We start from the raw sequence: 21,932 nt of genomic DNA on the forward strand, positions 1-21,932 counted from the left end.
GGAACTGAGAAAGAGACAAGATGAAGTGAATAAATTGATAAAATACTCTGAACATCCAGTTAATATAAACAATATTATAGAATCCATTAAAAAGTACCATTATATACAGTTACATATTTGATAATAAAATAGAAGAAATTAGAATTGGATGGAAATTTGATATTGCAGAAGTAATGTCACCAATACAGATCCAGTGATAAAAAGCACAAATTGTCTCCCCTTAACATATGGGGAGGTAATTTATGTTGAAGGTAACCATGATGCTGAGTTTTGGAAAGTTTGTAAAGTAGACCAGAAGACAGGAAGAAGAATGAAAGCAACTGGATTTATTCCAAATATGGATGAGTAAGTTCAGTTTCGTGTCAAATATAAAAGCAAGTTCAATCTGTAGCACAGGCAGTTAGAACATTGCAAACTTTACATGACAGTTGCTTGGTTACATCGAATTCTAATCTCAATTGGCATGTGAATCCCATGGCATGTGAAAATCTTCCCCATTATTTCATTTATTTATTTATTTATTAAATGGACAAATAAATGTACAGAGACAGAAAGACTTTACAGAGATTGTGTAGCTTACAAAGTACAAATAATGATTTAAATTTGTTTCAGGGCTAAGAAAGTATTCCACAGAGGGAAAAATGATCCTGTCAGTCCTGGAATTCAATCTCAGAAACCAGCTTTTACCAGACAACCAGCATTTAGAGTTAGAGAAGGTTGGTGCTTAAAGACTAAAGTGAATTGATTTTTGTCCAATCCAACTAAAGGCGTCCTAAATGTTTATAGGAACTAGTCTGAAAATATGATTGTGCTTTACTTGGGTCTATTAGATTTCTTATTAAAACATTATTATATTTTCTAGCTGACATATTTATGTTTAAGTAGCTAATAGAGTGTATTTTTTCAACAGGCTCTAAACTAAACAAGACCTACCCTTATTCTATTGTTTTACCTATGACTGGTAAGATTTATAATTTAAAAATTATTTTTCATATCTTCTAAACTGACAGTGATACTGCATTTATGCAACTTTGATCAAATTGCTTTGGATTTGGATTTGTATTAAGAGTAAAGAATTTCCTAAAAACTCCTATGTAAAGCACCTGCAAAAGTCACAAATAAAGAGATCTGATAGATATAAACTAGGGTGGAGTTAACAGCGATAGATAGACAACTAAATAGTTTTGAAAAAAAATGGCCATGGAAACTGGTATTTTTATGCTTATATTTTTCTCTTATTAACATTCTTTGAATCAAAACACAATATTTTTAGCTTATGCCTTATTACCTGTTAGAATTCGAGGAGCAGAAACAGTTGTGGCTGCCATATTGGATATTCTAAAAACAGCTGATATTCCTTGGGCTAAAGTTATTAATGGTAAGTACTCAAGATCATAACAGATCAGAACAGATAAGAGGCTGTTTTCAGGGGATGGGAGGGGGGATAGCATCTCTGAAACACACAATATATTTTAGACAAAGAAAAAATCTTCCTTTTTCATGGGAAGATCTCCTGATTTTGAAAATCTTGTGTTTTTCAAAGATTCTCATGTCTCACAAGTTCTACTTGTCCAACTTCATTTGAATAACTTTGTTATTGGTTATAATGTTATGTTTTATATTATTTTGTTTAGAAAAGAAAAGTTGGAAGGATATGATTGAAGAGGTTTGCTAATTTTTTCAGTTTATATGTACTAAATACTAATGTAGGCTACTAATCTAACATTCTTTCTGATTGTCATTCATAACTGAATGACAAAATCGTTTTCTTCCTGCTTTTTGGCTTCTTTATACAATTCACACTGTATAGAACTGAATCTGTAATTTGATTGGTAGATTGTGCTGTCTATCTAGATATTTCTGTTATGCGTTTCAGTTTTGACTATTGTTGTTATATATTTCATGATATAATTTCAGAATAAACATGTAGTAAGTGCCTATTCTCTGGGGTTTATACCTACTGATAGAGAGGAAAAGGATATCCAATATTTTATTATGATCAACATTGTTTGTAAACAAAATAAAAGTGACTGTCTCAAGTAAGTTTATGAGTAAATGTATGTCTTTTACTCTACCTTCTTCTATCTCTATTCCTCACTCTTCCTTGATAAATACTCATGTGAGCATCAGTGTCAAGATGTCTTATCTGAAGAACCCGATTTTAATACACGTTAACAACTCAGCATTGGCTGTAATTATAGGGTTTTATCTACATAATCACAAAACTGGATTACTTTGTCCTGTAAATAGATTTTTGTGTGCATTTGTGGTTCCAAGGATTAAGAACCATTACCTGATTCAATAAGCGATGTAATTGTTTTTTCTGTAGAAAATTATTTGGAACTGAAAGAATAGATGATTGTGAAGATTGTGAAAGTTTTACAGATACAAATACACACTCTAGTAAGTTTCGTAATCTTATATATCTTATTCTTTCACAATAAAAATATAAATTGACATATCTAACACCACTAAATTAAGATGCAGATTACAAGTCTTACCATTGTCCTTATTTAAATGTCCCCAGTTGTGCATTTTAGTGAACTAATGAATGTATGAATTTGAAGTCTGTCCTATCTCACATTTATTGCTTAACATAGAATTCGTGAAGAAAAACAAGGAACTCTTAACAAATGTTTCTGATTGAACAACTAATGAAACTATGAATTTATTATTTCACAGAAAACTTAGTCATAGATGAAAACATCTCTGACGTACAAGAGCTACTACAAGTGTTACAAGACCATATATCAGCTGTACAATCAAAGATATTCTGGACAACTATTAACTGTAAATGGTGATTATACTCATAAAGGGTACTCAACTCTAAGTATTGCGATCAAAAAATATCAATATGTTTACTTAGTATGCAATTTTATTCTATATACTTTCACATTTTAAATGGGTTGTTAACAAGTATAAGTCCTAGGACAAGAGTAAGCTGCTTTTTAGCTTGTGGATAATTCAAAGTTAAATTGTAAGACTTTAAGCTTTGACTTATCACGGCCACTTAAAAGGTTTGAAGTTGTCAAAGCAGTTTCAAACATGAGACAAAAGCGTATGTGGAATTAAATATATATCAGGGACTATGTCTCGAAGATACGTAAATAATTGATTTTGTGAATTCACCTTTTACAAATCTTTTTTTAATCATGTTCCTGCTTTTACACATATAATACATTAATATAGTAACTGGTCTGATACAGTTGTTGAAGACACTGCCATTTTTATACTATGTTGTTTTCATGTCGTGGTTTGTTACAATTTTCATTGAAGTACTGTCTCTATGTTCTAGCAATTCATAAGAACATGGAATCAGTTTATTTTTTCTTTTGGGCTGATAAAAATGTCACAGGACTGTTGTCTCAATCTGAAAAGAGTAACTTAAATAATTAAATAATGTTATAATATGGTAAAAGCTAGGAGGGATGTATCCCAAATGTTATTTTTCATATATTTTATATTCTGTTATTAATATCCAAATTACTTACGGACATTTTTTATCAAATAATAAGTGCATTTATCTTTCAATAATATTTTTTTGTGGAATTGATATACATAATTCAAGGTAATCATAAAACTTTATTTTATTTAATTAAATATATAAGATTTTAGATAATTTTTTTTTTAATTTAACGATTTTTCAGGAGAGTATACTAAGGGTGCAATTTATATTTTTAAACATGACAAGCAAAACATGATCTTAATACATACATACTATCCTTCCACTTATGTTGTCATCAAATTTAACTGACTATTTTTATGTGAGCTTCAAAACAGTACTGAAGGCAGTTATTTGCTTCGATAAATTTGCGAAGTTTATTAAATTTAACACAATTTCCTCAGAATTATTTTTGTCAAATATCACAAATTTTACTTAAAAAGTCCTCTGTGAAAACAAATCTCAGGGATTATATGTGCCCGTGTGCCAACTATTTTGAAGTTGATATCTCAATTTACATAAAGTACACAGACATGAGTACAATACACTTGATAGTCTGTCTTAAATATATGTAGACAAGTAACAAGTTTGACAAGACGAATGAACGATTAGAAATTTTTCTGAATGAAATATTGTTGATCAACTGGTTTCAAAATGTGTCTCCTAAATTGTGGAAAAAGATTAATTATAATTTTACATTTCTGTTAATTATGCATATTAATTTTTTTATATATTATGATAAATATTTTAATTAATATCTCATTGAATTTTTATAGATTTATTGTTTGTTATTTACACGGCTTATAACACATCTATTATATTTCTAAAAAATAAAAACATTTTTAAGTGAGTTGCTTTCATTCTACCATCTTCGCTACCTTCTATTTGATTTGATATATGTAAGATTTCAATTGTCTTCAAAAATGTGTCTGCAAGTTGGCTTACTGCTGTTATCCATTTCAAGCCATTTGCATGAAAGTTGGTTATTTATATTAATCAGTTTTTAGATTTGACTGATCCTTCATGTAGATAGCCAAAGTATAAGGTCCAATTTAAGAGGTATTGCATCAGAATTTGTTAGTCAAATGACACCTTTTGCGATCCAATATTTCATTTGATTAGCCCAAATTAAAATTTATCACAACTCTGCAAATCAAATCAAAGTATATTTATGCACTGTGTTTTATTTCATATTTCATTAAAAAAAATTCATGACTATCCACAGACAGAAAAAATTGTTCCTTGTTGGATCAGAAATCTTAATTTGTCATATCAATAGGTGTCAAATAACACCATAAATAAATTATCACTGAAAACCAAACAGACACAACCAACAAAATATATTTTGAGACTTTATTGTGTATATATACATTTATACAGGAATTTTATTATACATAGCTTTAGATAAATATATTGTGCACCAAATTATATAACTTACACTTTCTGAATGTAACAAGTTTTGTATACCTTTGAACTGATTGTTTGAATCCAGATGACACAGCAGGGTGGATATATATCCTGAACTTTTTAACCTCTGTGTGACATTTTCAAATGGAGCAGTGTAAAAAAATATGACTCCCAAATGATACATATTGTTGCTGAGTGAACACTTTACTAAACATAATTATTTTTAATCGTGAAATTATGGTCCCAATGCACTGTTGTAGGCTACTTGTGATTCCACTTCAAAGTATTTTGTATATTTGTATATATATTTAGAAGTCCGCATTTACTGCTTCTTGACATATAACTTACACAGGTACTTTATTTGTTTTATAATACAAGCAAGGTAAAACATACAATATGTACAGTTTGACTAACATTATCAAAATGACTATACTAAAGTTTGGAAATTTTGTTGCTAAAAAGATGACATTGGAGGAGCAAGATTTAAATGTCTGATTCCACTCCCCATACTTCTATTTTAATAACCAAAAAATTTCAACTAAATTCACACGATAGGCAGTGAATAATCTTACTAAATATACCCCTTCTACCCTATTCCAGTATGATCTGTGTACTTGTGCTTCATGTATGTGTTTTGTACATTGCATTCACATTTATCACAGACAGCTTTCATTAACAAAACAACATTAACAAATAGAAAATAAATAATGGTTATCACAGAGCACATGGTAGAAGTACTAAGATTTAGAATGCTGGAGACTTGATATTTCTAATCTGATAGTATAATGTTCAGTGTATTGGGTCCAAGCATGTCTTTCTAATTGGTCGAGAACATATCTCTTCCTATAATGTAGAAAATATATGATAAGAATAGTATATGGTGAATTGCAAACTTGCAAGATAAACAAGCAAATTGGGGATGATTTAAAATATTAAAACTAGAAATCCTTTCCCTATATTTTTGAAACAATCTTAGCATTAGGATGTCCTAGAATCAATGTTTGATGATAAGAACCTAGGACATCCTAGCTCTAAGATCGTTTCCAGAATATGCCACCTTGTTTTTTAAAGATAATTTACGTAATAATCAAAGCAAATCAGAGCCCTTATTTTGAAACTTTAATTAAGATAATATCACAATTTTAAAAAATATCTAATGATATAATTAGATAATGAAACTAAATATTAAATCAGATGAGAGAACACTCATCTAAAGTTAAAGTTTTGAAAAAAAGGCCACTGTTCTATGTTATGTTTTGATTTAATAAATAACGGTGTATTATGAGAATACTATATACTTACAAGTACAGGGTAGTCATGTAATATCATACCAGCTCCATGTCTAAAACCTCTCTCTATTTCATTAGCTCTAATAGATAGATCAGCTTTCTCTTTACCCCAATATCTAGCATTCTCTGTCAACTGTTAAAATAAACACAATATCATATAAAGGGTTTTATAACTCTTAGAGTCCAGTTCAATATTTCCAGGGAAATTTATTTTGTTGCTACAGTATCTTATTTGCCTTCTCAGATTAAAAATTTCAAATTTGGTGACTAAGGTTTAAGTGTAAAGGGAGATAATTTCCAAATATTGACAGCTAATTTCCACATTTCTGTAGCTTTCGATTGTGCTATTGAATCATAATTAAGAAATTCATGAATTAATTGTTTTAATGTACAAATCCAACACTTGCAGTATGACAAATAAATGAGAATTTTAAGTTTAGAAAATCAAAAAGTGTGCCATGGGAAACAACCCTTACCTGACGTTCTAAAGACATTATTCTGCCCTCTGCTCTTTCTAATGCCTGATATAATTCTAATTTTTCTAAATCATCATTATTACTTTTACCTCCTAGTCTCAGTTGTTCCTGAAAGTCAAAAGAATTTCCATGTTCATTTTAAATTACATCTATACCATTGAAAATTGCAATAACAATGACTTGAGTATTTATCAGTAACCAATCATGAAACATAGTGTGAACAAGGACTAAGGATTCAGAGTTATCAATGAAGTTAATATTATTTCAAAGCACCATATAAATTGTTAACATCTGAATGGAAATGAAAATACCTTGAGATCTTCTATTTGTTGTCGAAGGTGTCTATTTTCAGCACTTAATGTAGAATTAATTTCACCAGCATTGTTACTTGGTATAGCTGCAAATACAATCAGATTTCCTTCTTATTAATATTTCTTTCAATGTAATTTTTGATGATCTTTGAAAACTGAATTTTTATGAGGAGTTAAATCATGATAATAACTCCAAGATCAAGAACATGATTTCGCCTTGTCATATAAGATCATTCAAACCACTCTTTATAAAGTGAGAATTAATAGTAATAAATAAATAACTTACGTGTTTTACCATGACCATATTTTCTATCTAATGCTCTCTCTAATTTATCTATAACACGTTCTTGTTTTCTGATTGTATCTTCTAATTTCTTGATAAGCTGAGCTTTAGATTGTAATTTCTGTAATAACTCTTGTTGGCCGGTATGTGCATGATGTAATTTTAAGAAATCCTTTTGTTGATCATTTTTCTGAAAGACAAATAAAATAATTTATAAATTGATCAATTTTATTAATGTAATACAGAACAAACTTGTAAGATCACTTGCTAACTTTTTCCCTCTATAAACCCTTCATATCAAAACTTTCTACTCATTTTTTTTCAGAGAAACGTTACTTCAAAATTTACTGGAGAAAATATATTTAAATCAACTTACCTTAATGAGTTCATTTTGTAATCTTTGAACTTTATCTTTATAAGATTTTAACTCTGTATAGGTAAAAGCTAACTTCTGTTTTAATTGAGCTAGAAATACAACAATGAGAGTCATTAAAACCAGAATTCATTGATATACATAATATGGTGGAATATCTATTTTGAGATTTAAGAGAAATGATACCTAGCTAAAGTTATTTAACAGTTTAAATGTATTTTGTACTGCATCAGGCTAAATTGAGCATTAAAAATATTGAAGTAAAATTTTTGAGCATTTGTCAATAATTACTTGTAGTCTTATGCATAATTACTCATAGTTTTATGGATTGATAGGATTATAGAGGGATTCTGTACAGTACCACAGTCCACTGATGAATATGCTCTAATTGGCCATTGAGAATTTCAATCTGATGTTCATTCTAAGAGGTAGTACCGGTATGCCATTATAAAAACATACCATATCTAGTCATGATATCTGCTTTAGGTAAACCATCCATTTCTCTAGCATCTATTAATAACTTGGTGGTATCATCACGTCGATTATTACTCTGTACCGTTTCATAATTGCCTAATGTTGTACGTAACTCTACAATATCATCTCCCATTCTTCGTAACTGAGATCTATAATTAGTTAATTCTTGATCTTGTCTTTCTATAACATTGGTATAATCTGGATCAGAGTAGTGGTAAATTTTACTCGACCTGAAATTATTAACCCACACTACATATAAACATATTACTTCAAATCAATTTTTTTTATTTTCATATAAAAGACTTCTTTTGATTCTTATTTGAGAAATTTAAGACCTTGAAAGTGAAATGTTCACAATCAGCCAGACGATGTTTAGTTTATAAAAAATTGTTCTGAACCTTGAAAGCATATGAAGTTTTTAGCTGATTTTGTGCTGCTAACCAGCTAGACAAGAGAAATATTTAGTAGGAGAAATAAGAAGAAATATTAAAACAGAACCTAAAAAAACATGTTAGTCAGAATTTCACGCTATGCGATCTTCAGACTTAAGAGTTGTCTGAATATCGCATAGCGTGAAACTCTAAGTAACAACATGTTTTTTTAGATTCTGTATTAATATTTCTTTTATCGCTCTACAATTGATGTATTGAGCACTGTTTTAACAATGAAAATATGTTGTTATAGTATTAGAAATTAAAATACTAACACACTAGGTAACTGATCATTAGTCTGAACAACATGTAGATTGGTAGTTTTCTCTGTAGATGTTATAACTGGTCCCTGTCCATCATCTTTATATATATACTCATATTCTGGTAAGATAGAATCCATAGCATCATATGGTGGCATCTCTCCATCTTTCATCTGTAATATACATTGTAACAGTGAAAATATTGTATTATTGTATATCATATTATACAAATGTGATTTATGAGAACAGGATTTTGATTATATATCCACAAATTTAGTTTAGGTTAAAATTTGATCAAATTGTCTTAAAAGAATCAAATAAAGTTAAGTGGAGCTTATTGGGCTACTAAAATCAGGTAATGAGGAAAATATACTAAATCAAAATCATTAACTGGTCTAGTCAACATTTATAATCAATATAAAGGTGTAATATATAACAATATAATCAATATTGCCCTGTCACTAACAACTGATTTCTAAACTAATGAATCTTCATATTGCCATTAATATTCTTCTCAGTTTCTTACAGAATTCTCATTATATTTCTCAACTAATACCCAGCTGAAAATGTTCATCAAATTGAAAACTGTGTAACTACAATACTTTTGTAACAGGTCAAAATAAAGGACAGTTTTCTCAAAAATTTGAATTCAATCTTTATAGATCCTGACATTCTTTAAATTCAGTCCTATTCTGTGTGAATATGAACCCTAGTTATTTAATATGGGAGTATGTTCTGATTTATTTAGCACTCTCTCTCTCTCTTTTATGCTCTCTCTTTAAAGAGAAAATATCTTTTCTTTATTACCTGACTCTCTTTCAATCATATTTTAAATTTTTTATCTTCCAGGGAATACAAATACATTTGACAAAGAGAACATTATCCTATTCAACCAAATCCCAATCATTTCAGTAAATGCTTAGACCACTTTTTTAACAATTCAAATTCAATTTGAAAGAAATTGATGTATTCAAATTAAGAAAAACATACCGATTGTGTATAAGGTCTATAGTATTTGGTAGCCATATTGTCTATTATTCACTGAATATACCACTATTTATTGTTCAACATAACACACACATTACTTAGACAAAACTAGGATAATCTCTCTTAATCCTCTACATTCTTAATCCCAATAATCCTCTGAACATTCACTCAGGTACACTTTCAATAACTTTTGAAAATAATTTCCAAAGTTTTAAAAAGTTAAAGTTCAACTTTGACCAAGACAAGATAAGAAGACATGTACAAAGTAAAAAGGTATATATGAATGTTGTTATGTTACTAAGCAACCAGGTGTATATATATGGGGTAGAATAGGGCTAACTATTAGCTATCTATTATATTCAGTATATGTCAATATCTAATGGTAATATCCTAAAAGGGGTTAAGTTAAAACAACTTTGTACAGAAGTAGCTATAAATAAAAGGCTGTTCTGTATTGTGAATTTTTATGTTTATATCTGGATAATTGCTATTAACTGGCTAACTAACCGATATTGATATGAAATGGGTTATTATTATATGTTATTAGAATCATTAACATAATTAAATATATAGAAGATCTTACACTTATTGTTTCCCAACAAAGGTATAATCAAAAAGTTACATAATGTTATTAAATGAGCATTTAGGTGACTTTGATATTATAGTTAAATTCATATGATTCAGATGAGAGTTTATAACGTTAGAAAATATAATAACCTTTCACCTATTATATTCACAGGAAAGATAGAAAAGAAACAAATTTTTAAGATACCAATTCAATTTCTCAAGGATCCAGTCTACTTGTTGGTTTTTTCCTAACCTCTTGACACTAATCTTTCCCAATTATAGCTGGGACGACTAATAAAAAGTCACCAGACTTGAGACAAGCGAATGTTGCAAAAGTTCTAACACTCTATGCATGGCATATGATAATGACATGTTTACCAATTTCTACAAAAACAGACGGAATGTTCACAGTGTATAAGTCCTTAGTTATTATTCATTAATGACTAGAATATGGATATGGATTGAGGTTGAAGGCTTGTGAAAATCTGGATATAAAGATTTTTTTAATGCTCTAAATGTAAGCAATATTACCTGAACTTTTTCTCACGAGTTGATCTAGATTTTAAGACTGGAGCAGATGATAATCAGACTGAATTAGTATAGAATGGTAAAATAACAACACACAATTCTTCAAATCTTTATTTCAATAACATAATTAGAGAAAATTATACTTACATTAAGACCTTTTTTAGATCGTTTCTCTAAAACCCATCGTCCTTGTCTTCTCCTTGGTGTTTCCTCTGTATTATCTGGGGGCGGAGTCTGTGATTGAGGGGGCGGGGTATGAGTGACAGTTAAGACATCAGCTTTCTCTGCTGATTTAACTCTAGAAGGATCAGCTGGGTTGAGGTCTATCAGTGGTAAGTTATCAATGTTCTTGTAAGAAATCATTGTATTGGGTTGCTGAAACAGAGACATATTGGAAGAATCACTGATAGATATGGTGGTGCTCCATTCTGAAACGACTGCTCAATACAGCGAAATCAACAGTCCAAGCAGGACCTCTTTGCTGAAGCTATCACACAACGAATGGAAATACTGCTGATTTTAAATCTTCACTAGACATTTTATTGCATACAAAACAACAATTTGATATATCATGCACAGCAAGAGCAAGGGACCTATTTCTCAAAACGTTTCTTGATACTACAGAAAACAAGGAAGGGAATGAAACAGTTTAACTGAGTGCTGAAGAAAATGAAATTGAAAGTGATGAATATATAGTATAAATATACTCACATCAGTAGTAATAAGTCTTACTATTACACCAACTGTAGGGGTTGTATTACCAACTGTTATCATATTACTACCCTAATTAATATCAAAAATCAGATCATGGTCAACTGTAGGACACACAAATGGAATGGGCCAGATAATAATTCAAAAGCATTAAACATTAGGCAACAATCAGCGAGGGATATTATTCAAATTAAAAATCATCACAGTGTACATGTAGTCTCTGTCATCTCTACTAGAAATATTGCCCACGACACATGAATGGACAAGCAGGGGTGATGGCTATTGCGATTCAAACAGAAATAGACAGCTCTTGTTATAATTTGGAAATGTTCCCAGATGTTCCAAGTATCTGTCAGCTACTAAGGTCTCTAAACTCAAGCACTTTATCGTGAAATAAGCATGTTAAATATACGCAACATACCTGTATAGGAAGACCTTCAATACGTAGTCCCATTCTAGCCTCATCTTGTATTAACTGTGTATACATACTATGATCTAATAATAATGATGAAAATCCTACAGGACTCTCCATTCTCCAAAACTGGTCATTCATTGCTACAATGTCAATTCATTAAAAAAATTTACATACACAAAAAAATGCAACCGAATTCAGATGATTTTAACATCTAATCCAAGAGTTCCTTAGCTTCAAACATAACAAGATTGTCCACTTTGAAGAAAGACCAACATTTTGAATTCTGATATTTAATCTGTATGGGTTTATCAACAACAAAAAAACTACATATGAACGCTACAACCAAAACTGTAGGTTACACATATCAGTAAATAGTATAATATTAGATATATTTGTACCTTTATTAGCAACATAATATTCTATTACTAGAGCTGCACTAGGAGTAAATAATGTAGCTTTATCTTTCTCTTCAGAAAATAAATAGGGATGATTCCAGGTTGGCTGTTCATCAGGACGACCAGGTAAACTTATCTATAATATAAATTAAACTACCGTATATTTCCGAATATAATGCGCAAGCGTGTATAATGTGCATCCCATCAAAATCTGGAAAAACCCATTTACCCGTATATAATGCGCACCTCTTGTTGACGAAATATAGGGGTTGGAGATGGCATAACACAGACACCAAAATAGTGATATCAAGGCATATTCCACATATCACCTCACTTACACTAACATGAAAATTTTTTACAATATTTCTTTAATGCAGGCCTCATTTTTACAATTTATAATCTTCAAAGTCATTTTTGAATTAACCATCATTTGTAATTTTTTCCCGTGACAATGAGTCAAGGTCACACAAGTATGAATCTCAATAAATGATTGAGGTTCAAATATATTGATATGTTAAATAATTAAAATTAGATATTTGTGAACAATCACAGAATTTTAGTACTATTCATGTTTTGTACATCATTAAGTATAGATTTCTATGCAGATTTTGTAGAATGATTAATAATTAATTCTACATTTCAAATTAAGCTCTTAGTTCTTTTAATTCTAAATGAAAAGGCAAATTATTCTGGAATTAAAAAAAAATCAGAATTTACCTCCATATATGTATGGTAAATTTATTATCTGATTTGAGTATATGAAGAAAGAAAGGGAAAGGTCTGTACCTGAGGATAGCCTTGTGAAGATTTTTCAGGAACTTTAAATGAAGAAGGATGAGGTTGAGGGAATGTGACACTAGTCATATTAACACCAGCTGTTCTAGGGTGGGGCAGCAGATTATCGGATCTGAAAGAGGAATAAAGATATCAGAACTAGTAGGAATTGAATGGGACTGAGACATTCACTAAGAATACTGAGGATTCCAAACATGTTTTGGGATACAAAAATGAAGGTGTAAAGTTTTTTTTCTAAAATCTAAACATACTGGATCAAAAATTGAATTGAGTCTTGCTCACTCTTGTTGAATGAATTCGGTTGATATTCTGTTGGAACATTGACCTCATTTACAACCCTGATGAGAATTTTTATATTTCAATTAGTGGCAGCAACATTAGATGATCCTTTGTCAGCTTGATATTTAAATGAAATAAGTAAAATAAAATAATATCTACCTATAATTATAATAATCAGGTACTATTCTAGCTACTGCTATCAACGGTCCCATTGGGTTTATAATTGGGTATTTCACTGACTGTAGATGAGCCTAAATATCATAAAATAGTGATAAAAAATATGTCTGCCAAGGACATTCAGTGGAATCAAGACAAATGAAGTCCTTAGGGAAAAAACACTAAATAAGAAGTTTTAATATATCATTTAGGATTTCAACAGAAATATATGCTCATATAGGTCTCCTTCTGGAACATTTTAGAAATTTTGTTTAATCATTACAAGGTACTTAGCTAACCTCTAAACCAAGATAATTAGGTGATGATTGATGTAATGGTAATTTATTTAATTTTCTCATAATACTAGCATACATTCTTACTCCATCAGTCTTCTCTTTATGTGGCTGGAAGAAAAAAACATAGAATTTTACATAATTTCAATGAATAATATCACTTACAAACAAATTTAACAATTATAAAAAATTTCTCTAGAATATTCCAAATAGAGAACTGAGATGAGTGATATGCATTCCGATATAAATTCGTTTAAAAATGGCTAATTTTAGAGGCAAACAAACAGAATTCATTTCAAAATATTTAACCATAGTAACTGAAAACTACTTACAGTGACCAGTTCTAGATGGTATTGATGAAAGGGTTGAAGATGATTAATTGGTAATTCATAATTAACTAAACGACTTTTACTAGCTGAATCCCCCACAGTCATCACTAAAGCTGAAATATATTCAACAGATATTCAGATTTGTGTCAAGGAAGATAATATCGCTGATAAAATGGCAGTAGGATTATGTTTCAGCTTGGTTTAAAACTGTGGTAAAAAATATCTGACGAAAGTATCATTATATTCCTGATATGTTTTTGTATCTAAAAATATGACAGACACCATTCTTGTTGTTGAAAATTGACAATTTGAAAGTTTACTTCATGACTATGCTATATAAATTAAAATAAGACACAAAACAATAATTCCCTGTTAAATACCTTCACTGTTTGATTTCTGTTCATCAATTTCTACTGACAACATTTCTTCCCAAGATGGTGCAGCTGTTGGACGAGCTGTAGAATGGGTTTTGATTGTAGTAGCATCATTTTTATTATAGGTAGACTTAGTTTTGCTGGAACAAAATAAACCAATATTCAATATTCTTCTGTAGAGATTACAAAAGTATGGAACTATAAAGAAGTATTCAACAGTCAAAACATTTTTGACATGCATAACAACTTCCCTTACCACCCCTTTTCTATTTCACCCCTTCAGTTTCTAATCTTCCTGTTTTGTTTTTTGTGTTGTTTCTTTCAAATGATCAACATAACTAACAATGAGCAACTGCATTCGACAATCCCAAAGGAATATCTTAACCTATACTTAAATTAACAATCAGACAATCAAGAGAAAAATCACAGGGCATCCTAGTGTTGAAACGGTTAATCAGTTAACCGATTTTGGGTAGTATTTCACGGATAACCGTCTGATTTGAGATAATCGGTTAACCGTCAATTTTATAAGAAGTAAAAAGGGAGCAATTTTGACAGACTGTATGAGTCTTTAAGCTGTTTTTTTTAGTAAATAAACATCTTTATTGATTGAATAATTGAGATTAATAAATCAAGATACAGTATCAATTATCAAAACACTAACGAGTTGCAAGAATTGTGGTCAAGATTATCAAGCCTCTTTTTTTGATATAGGTTCAACTAATTACACATTCTGGATAATCGCGTCACGATGGTTTTAGTTTGTCAACCGTTATGATAATTAGGTTATACAAATAAGCACTGTCTGTAGCACTGTAACCAGACGTTCGGCACGCGCCACAGTTCGTTGAATCTTGTCATTTTTTTCATTGTTTTGTAGAAATGTAACACATTGTTTTTAAAGCATGTTCTAGTGTTTTGATAAGTCTTGGTATTATTTTTATTATTTCAATCGAGTAGTTAGAATAAAACAGTTATAAAGATCGTATTACTTTTAAATAACTCTCCTCTAATTGGCTGTTTCTTCTTGCCTGTCAATCAGCTTCAAGCTTATTAATATTCATGAGTACGGATTCATTGAGACAATAGTTTTATACCCTTTGTGGAACCAGTACACTGATTTGCTATGACTTCAATGAGATACACTCATTACACTGACCCCCACAACTGGTTTAAAATCCTTTGATCTGTTATAGACTGTAGCAATGAGTGACAATGGCGCCAGTCCGTCTGAACTCTTTCAGGCCCCCTTGTAATCTTACATTGAAGCAAACGCCTGCTTCAATGGGTTGTTTGGTATCTGTCGATTTGTACTGACAATTCGCGGGGAACTAACCAAAACAATCCTGTGTACTCATTTACACTTACTCTAGTTTAGTTAACGGTGAGTTACTGCCGCAAATGCGGTTTTTGACTCATTTTACAATCTTTAGTAATTAACCGGGTAACAAACGGTTATTGCCGACGATAACCCAGCTCGTAAAATTCACTAACCGTTTCAACACTACCATCCTTATATTGGAAGTTAAGATTATAGTAAAGCAACATACATTGAAGCATATGGATGAGGTGGTCTCCCTTTCTGGACTGAGGGTAAGGAACTGGCACCATGTAGTATAATATCAATCTGTTCTTTACCAGTCTGAGAAACATGGCGCCAGTTTTCACCATTAGCTCGGAACGTTGACTGGTCAGCTTTAGATCTTGGAGATTCGGTCATCTGAAATATCAAAATAAATAGAATGTGTGAAAAGGCTCATCAATTCTGTGTTCATGCCTTTTGACTTTTACTGACTTTTCCTTGGCTCTGACAAAAGGCTTTTATGATCTTTATGATGGAAAATGAACCATATTTTTGTACTTTATAGTAGTATCCAGTAAATTGCATTTGACAAAGGCTTCAACATAGTATCTTTATAAATAGACTGGTCTATGTTAGAAGTATTATGAATTCCATTTCAACATTATAAAGATTAACACTAGTAACTAGTTTACACAGAATTAAAACAGTGTCAGTTGAATAGCAACTTGTTACCTTCACTCTCATGATACAAGGCCTAGGCCTAACACAATATTATCCCTTTAAAGTTTTATTTAACATGTATCAAAATCATTAAGTATAATAGACTACACTGTTGTTTAAAACAAGTGGTAAGAGATATCTGATAATCTAAAGATCTAAATATAGCTCTCAATAATCTTATTACAGATAGATTTACTTGTTTACTTCATATAGTTATGTATCAAAACATCAGACATATTTTGATTACCTTCAAATTTTTACTATTCTTGACCCTTGGTCAAACACTGGTAACTTTACATAACACACTAGTACTACTAGAACCCACTGACCACAAATATTCCTTAATAATTTCAATAATCTTAGGTTGTATTTGAACCTAGATAGTCTACCATGTAGAAATAAAACTGTAAACTAAGGATTAATCACTAAGGAACTCTCCCTAATGAAGATCATAAAAGGTTATCTAGTTTATTTTAGAGTAGATAGCTATCTTATTGGATATAATATGTCTATTGGATGTTTATTTAATATTCTTCTACTATATTGCTTCTTTTAAGTTCCAAATTATTAACTGTCAAGCTAATATACTGAGTATATAAAGCCCACAGAAGAAATTAAATTGTTTGGAATGGCAGTAAAATTAATCAATTTTGAACATTTCTGAGATCTGACGAAATTGGGAAAGAAATTTACTTCCTGTAACAAAATAAATCAGACTTACCCTTCTAGTATCTGGAGGTGGAGGTGGGGGTGTTTTAGGTAACTTAAGAGAAAGATCATCACCCCATGTTTCTATTGGTGAGGCTCTTTTTAACACCGGGGAGGGTCTTGGTTGAGGTTGATGTTGTGTGATGGGTCGTGCAGGAGGAGCTCGTCTTTCTGATCTAGGTGTAGGATATTCATTGGGTGTTCTTAACTCGATTTTCTTTTTCTCTGATCTATCTGTAACTGCTACGTATCTCGGTGAAGGCTGAGGTGTAGGATCTGGTATGGGAGTTTTACGATTTTTAGGCGGAATTATCTCCCTTAATGAAAATGTGATGCGTAATCTCCCACAATGCATTGTAGCACTATCAGTTGATAATGTTCGTAGTAATGATATAATTTCCGTGTAATGATACATATTCTCATTAACTTCTACATTCATGTTAATCCTTGGAGCATTAGTTCTAGGGTAGATAGCGAACTTCCCCTCCCCAACCTTCTTACCAACATCTTCATCATTGTCAGGTAATGTAAAGGCTTCCAGTAACAGATAGACATCATGGTTCTTATCATTCTTACAAAATCCTGAAAAAAAGTATAAAATATTCCATGTTAGGAACATTTTTTGTAGCAAAATTTGGCAAATTACACTGATAAGATGATGCTAAACTATTTGCAACTTTAACGTAACTTTGGACCTATTCCTACAATTTTAAATTTTGATGCTTCACTCTTTGCAGGTCAATGAATTGGTAAATTGTAATTTGTGAATACCTTCTGTTCAATGAAATAGGAATACAAAAACTTTCTATCCTTTTAAAGTTATAAAGGCAATATAAATCTATAGTTTAATATATTTCAAGTCCTCTCATGGTTTTATTACAAGACCAAAAGGTTGAATCAACATATTTACTTTTTATAATAAATAACTTTGAAGATAATAACTGATAGTAAATCAGTAATATTTCAAAACATTCAGTTAATAATAAAACGTTAATAAAAAAAAATATCAAAAGTTTAGGTCTATAAATTCAATACCAAGACAAAGAATGAAATTGCTTGAAAGTAATGTTAAAACAATTAAAACATCATATTTTTTTTCTGAATTTCTGACTCAGATTTACAGGTAGGCCCTATGTTGGAGATAATCTTCAAGTAAAGGGATATTGGTGAAAACAATCTTCCTTGGTTTAAGCAATATTTCATTTCTGAACCATGAGAATATCATTTATTTTCGAATTGAAATGACTTTCTGAACAAAAAATTAAGATACCTTTGGGTAATCTGAAAATGAATCTCCGTTCTTTAAATGTGACCAACTCATTACTGCCATTTTGTAGAGTGACATCTGTCAAACCTTCATTATCAAAGACATATTCAGTAGTTAATGGTTTCTTTAGTTGTATTGCTGAATAATCTCTAGTATGTAAACTTTGGATGGACAGTTTCATAAAATAACGTCCCTGATGATTAAACTGGGCATCATGTATCTCTACTTCGAAATCTAACGTCTTCTGTTCTATACCCATTCTTATTCTTTAGATCTACAATAACAATGATATTTCATCCCAAATAGACAAAATAACTGAATGAAGATAATAAATTGAGATAATCATACTGAGACCCAACTTCACATGTGAAACCTCAAATTAAACAATCTGTCCCACAATTAATTCTTTTATCCTAAACATAATAATCCTCTCTTGATTTTCCAAATTCACAGTTTTTAAAAAATTTCTTTAGATCTAGATTCTTTGGAAAAATCAAAACTGTAAACAAGAGTCTAAAAAGAATAAGATTATCAAACATTTATGCTATTTAGTCTTTATTTTATATTCTTTATAAAATATTTTCAATACATACCTTCAACTCATTCTAAGGTAATTTCCTTTTATAAATCCATCATCTGAAATTTCAATATATTCAAAATATTCGGAACAAGGTAAAACTTTGATTTTTGATGATTTATGATTGGTTATTAACTAGAAAAGTAAATAGTATAAGTTACTATAGGTACCATTAGACTATAGAGAACTATTTCACCATGCTGGTAGCTGGTATATATATCATATCTATATCATTATGCTTTTTACTTCAATACCTTACTTTATCTTATAAACTTATGATTGTTAAAGCTTTATAGAGCTGTAGGTTGTGTTTTATTTCCATTTTATAGCTTGAATGAGTTTTATGTTTTTACAGAAAGATAAGAAAAGCAATGCATATCATAAGGAAAGAATTATTTTTTTTACCATTTTCTTCAATTGAAACATAGATGACAAATTATTCAAAATAAAATTCATGATACAATAATATTAGTCCTGTCAATCACAAATCAAATCAGAGCAGTTATTAGAGTAAATATGTTAGATTCGATCTTCAAACAAAATGCTTCTCACTTTGATTTGTAAGAGTCAATACAATATATTCTATTGTCCATTGACTAACTGTTCAAAATGGTTTAATAAATACTGAACAAAAGATAGTTATTAGGACTATTTGTATAGGATCAGTTATAAACCAATAGCTCATTGATCTGATCTTTATACTAGTGTAAGTAAATCAAGGTGCAGTCTAACTTTAAAATATTTGGTATAAAACAAAAAAGGATTCTGAAAAAACTTTTCTCCAGTTATCCTTGAATGTGTGCTAAATAGTTTATTTTATTCAAAATTTGTAACACAGCGGTGAAAAATTCGATTGAACAATTTCATAACCCTCAGTAAATACAAGAAACATCCATTCCATTTAAAATATGATAAAAATTATTTATAAATTCTGCTTCTGGTGAGATGAAAATATTTTGAAACAAAGTGATTACTGTTCATCACTTATTAGAAAAGAGAACCTCTATCTAAGATAGATTTTAGATTTCAAATGCCTTTACACCAAGAGCAGGTGATGTCTTTAAGAATAAAGGGTATTTTTTATACATGTCAGTGCTTTCAACATTACATTAAATTAAAATGAAATTCAGTTCAGTCTAGGTAAAATGAAAAATTTATCACAATTATAAACAGACTTAGCTAACAATTTCAACAGAAATTTATGATGAAGCTGAGTACTAGAACTGTTGTAGCAAAAGCTTTCAGTTAGATGACACTATATGATGAATAGACGGCAATTGTTGACATTTCAGGATAGTTATTACTGGTTACAAATTCAGTCACATTGTTAAAAGTAAATCTGAGAAGTGAGACAAAAGATAAGGATGAAAGACTCAAAGAGGGCTGTACAAAATCTTGTACAGAACTAAAAGAAGGCCGAGGATATTCGCCACCCGGGTGGCAAACAATTATTCGCCACCCTCATTTTTTATTTGCCACCCGTTTTTAAAACTTTAATTTCTCTAGAGACTGACATTATTAGCTGTGAAGGCTATAGCGTTACATGCATTATAATGTTTTTTTATGTTCATTAGAAACGCTTTTTTGCAATTCCTTTCAGAAAAATGTACGAAAATAACATCTACTTATAATTGATAATCGCTGTCCCATAGGATGGCTATTTATAGTCAACCGGTGTAAAGTCTATTTGGCCACCACTTTTTTGAATCACTTCTATGAAATTTAGTCTCGATATTCATGTCACCTACAAACCTCACGTGGATCTGCATTTGTTTTTTTTTAAGCCCGGAAGCGCTTTTTCTTGACATTTCCCGGCAAATTTAAGGATTTTTTATATAGTGCGTGGGAGATCCCACACTTTGAAGATTTTTAGAATCAGATTCCCAAAAACGCGAATTCCTGACATTCCCTATTAGTTTAAGAAAGCTGGAACAAAAGCTGAGGGTGGTAAAAAAGACCTTAGGGTGGTTAACAAGAATTGTCGGTGGTACACAAGAATTGTGAGTGGTAAACAAATATTGGGGTGGTATACAAGATGTGAGGGTGGTGAACAAGAGCTGGAAGTGGTAAACAAGAACTGCGGGTGGTAAACTAGACCTACGAGTGGTGAACAAAGACCGAGGGTGGTAAACAAGAGCTGAAGGCAGTAAACGTTTTTGGGTAGTAAACGGGAGCTGGGTTAATCAATAACATCTAGGGTGGTAAACAAGAGCCGAGGGTGGTTAACAGCAACAAGAGCATCGGCTGGTGAACAAGAGCTTAAGGTGGTTAACAAAAGTTGAGGTTGGCAAACAAGAATTGCGAGTGGTAAACAAGTATTGGGGTGGTAAACAAGAGCTGAGGGTGGTCAACAAGAGCTGGAAGTGGTAAACAAATGTAGGTTGGTAAACAAGAATTGTGACTGTTAAACTAGACCTACGGGTGGTAAACAACAGCTAGGGTGGTAAAAATAACCCAGGGTGGTGAACAATAGCTGAGGATGGTAAACAACAACTAAGTAGGTGAACAAGAGCTTAGGGTGGCAAACAAGAGCTTAGGGTGTCAAACAAGAATTGTGGGTGGCAAACAAGACCTGGGTGTGGTGAACAACAGCTATGTTAATGAAACAAGAGCTGAGTGTGGTCAACAAGAATTGTGAGTGGTAAACAAGAATTAAGGGCGGTAAACAAGTATTAAGGGTGGTAAACAAGTATTAAGGGTGGTAAACAACAGCTAGGCTAATGAAACAAGAGCTGAGAGTGGTAAACAATCAATTATTCAAGGTGGTAAACAACAGATAGGT

The 21,932-nt window shown here is 30.9% G+C and overlaps 1 protein-coding gene across 1 annotated transcript; it reads right to left on the reverse strand.

Annotated features, from left to right (window-relative positions):
- Window positions 1-4,782: 4,782 nt before the first annotated feature.
- LOTGIDRAFT_210495 (hypothetical protein) lies at window positions 4,783-16,676 on the reverse strand. The gene is made up of 17 exons (XM_009063835.1): window positions 16,611-16,676; window positions 16,126-16,295; window positions 14,582-14,715; window positions 14,205-14,314; window positions 13,879-13,983; window positions 13,583-13,674; window positions 13,136-13,256; window positions 12,353-12,485; window positions 11,961-12,094; window positions 8,762-8,919; window positions 8,041-8,285; window positions 7,585-7,673; window positions 7,212-7,398; window positions 6,926-7,011; window positions 6,615-6,722; window positions 6,152-6,271; window positions 4,783-5,692 (listed from the first exon to the last, which is right to left on the reverse strand). The coding sequence occupies exons 1-17, from the start codon at window positions 16,620-16,622 to the stop codon at window positions 5,639-5,641; spliced, it is 2,058 nt and encodes a 685-aa protein (XP_009062083.1). The 5' UTR covers window positions 16,623-16,676; the 3' UTR covers window positions 4,783-5,638.
- Between the last annotated feature and the right edge of the window lie 5,256 nt (window positions 16,677-21,932).

This window comes from Lottia gigantea, assembly GCF_000327385.1.
Source record: "Lottia gigantea unplaced genomic scaffold LOTGIsca_6, whole genome shotgun sequence".
NCBI lineage: Eukaryota > Metazoa > Mollusca > Gastropoda > Lottiidae > Lottia > Lottia gigantea.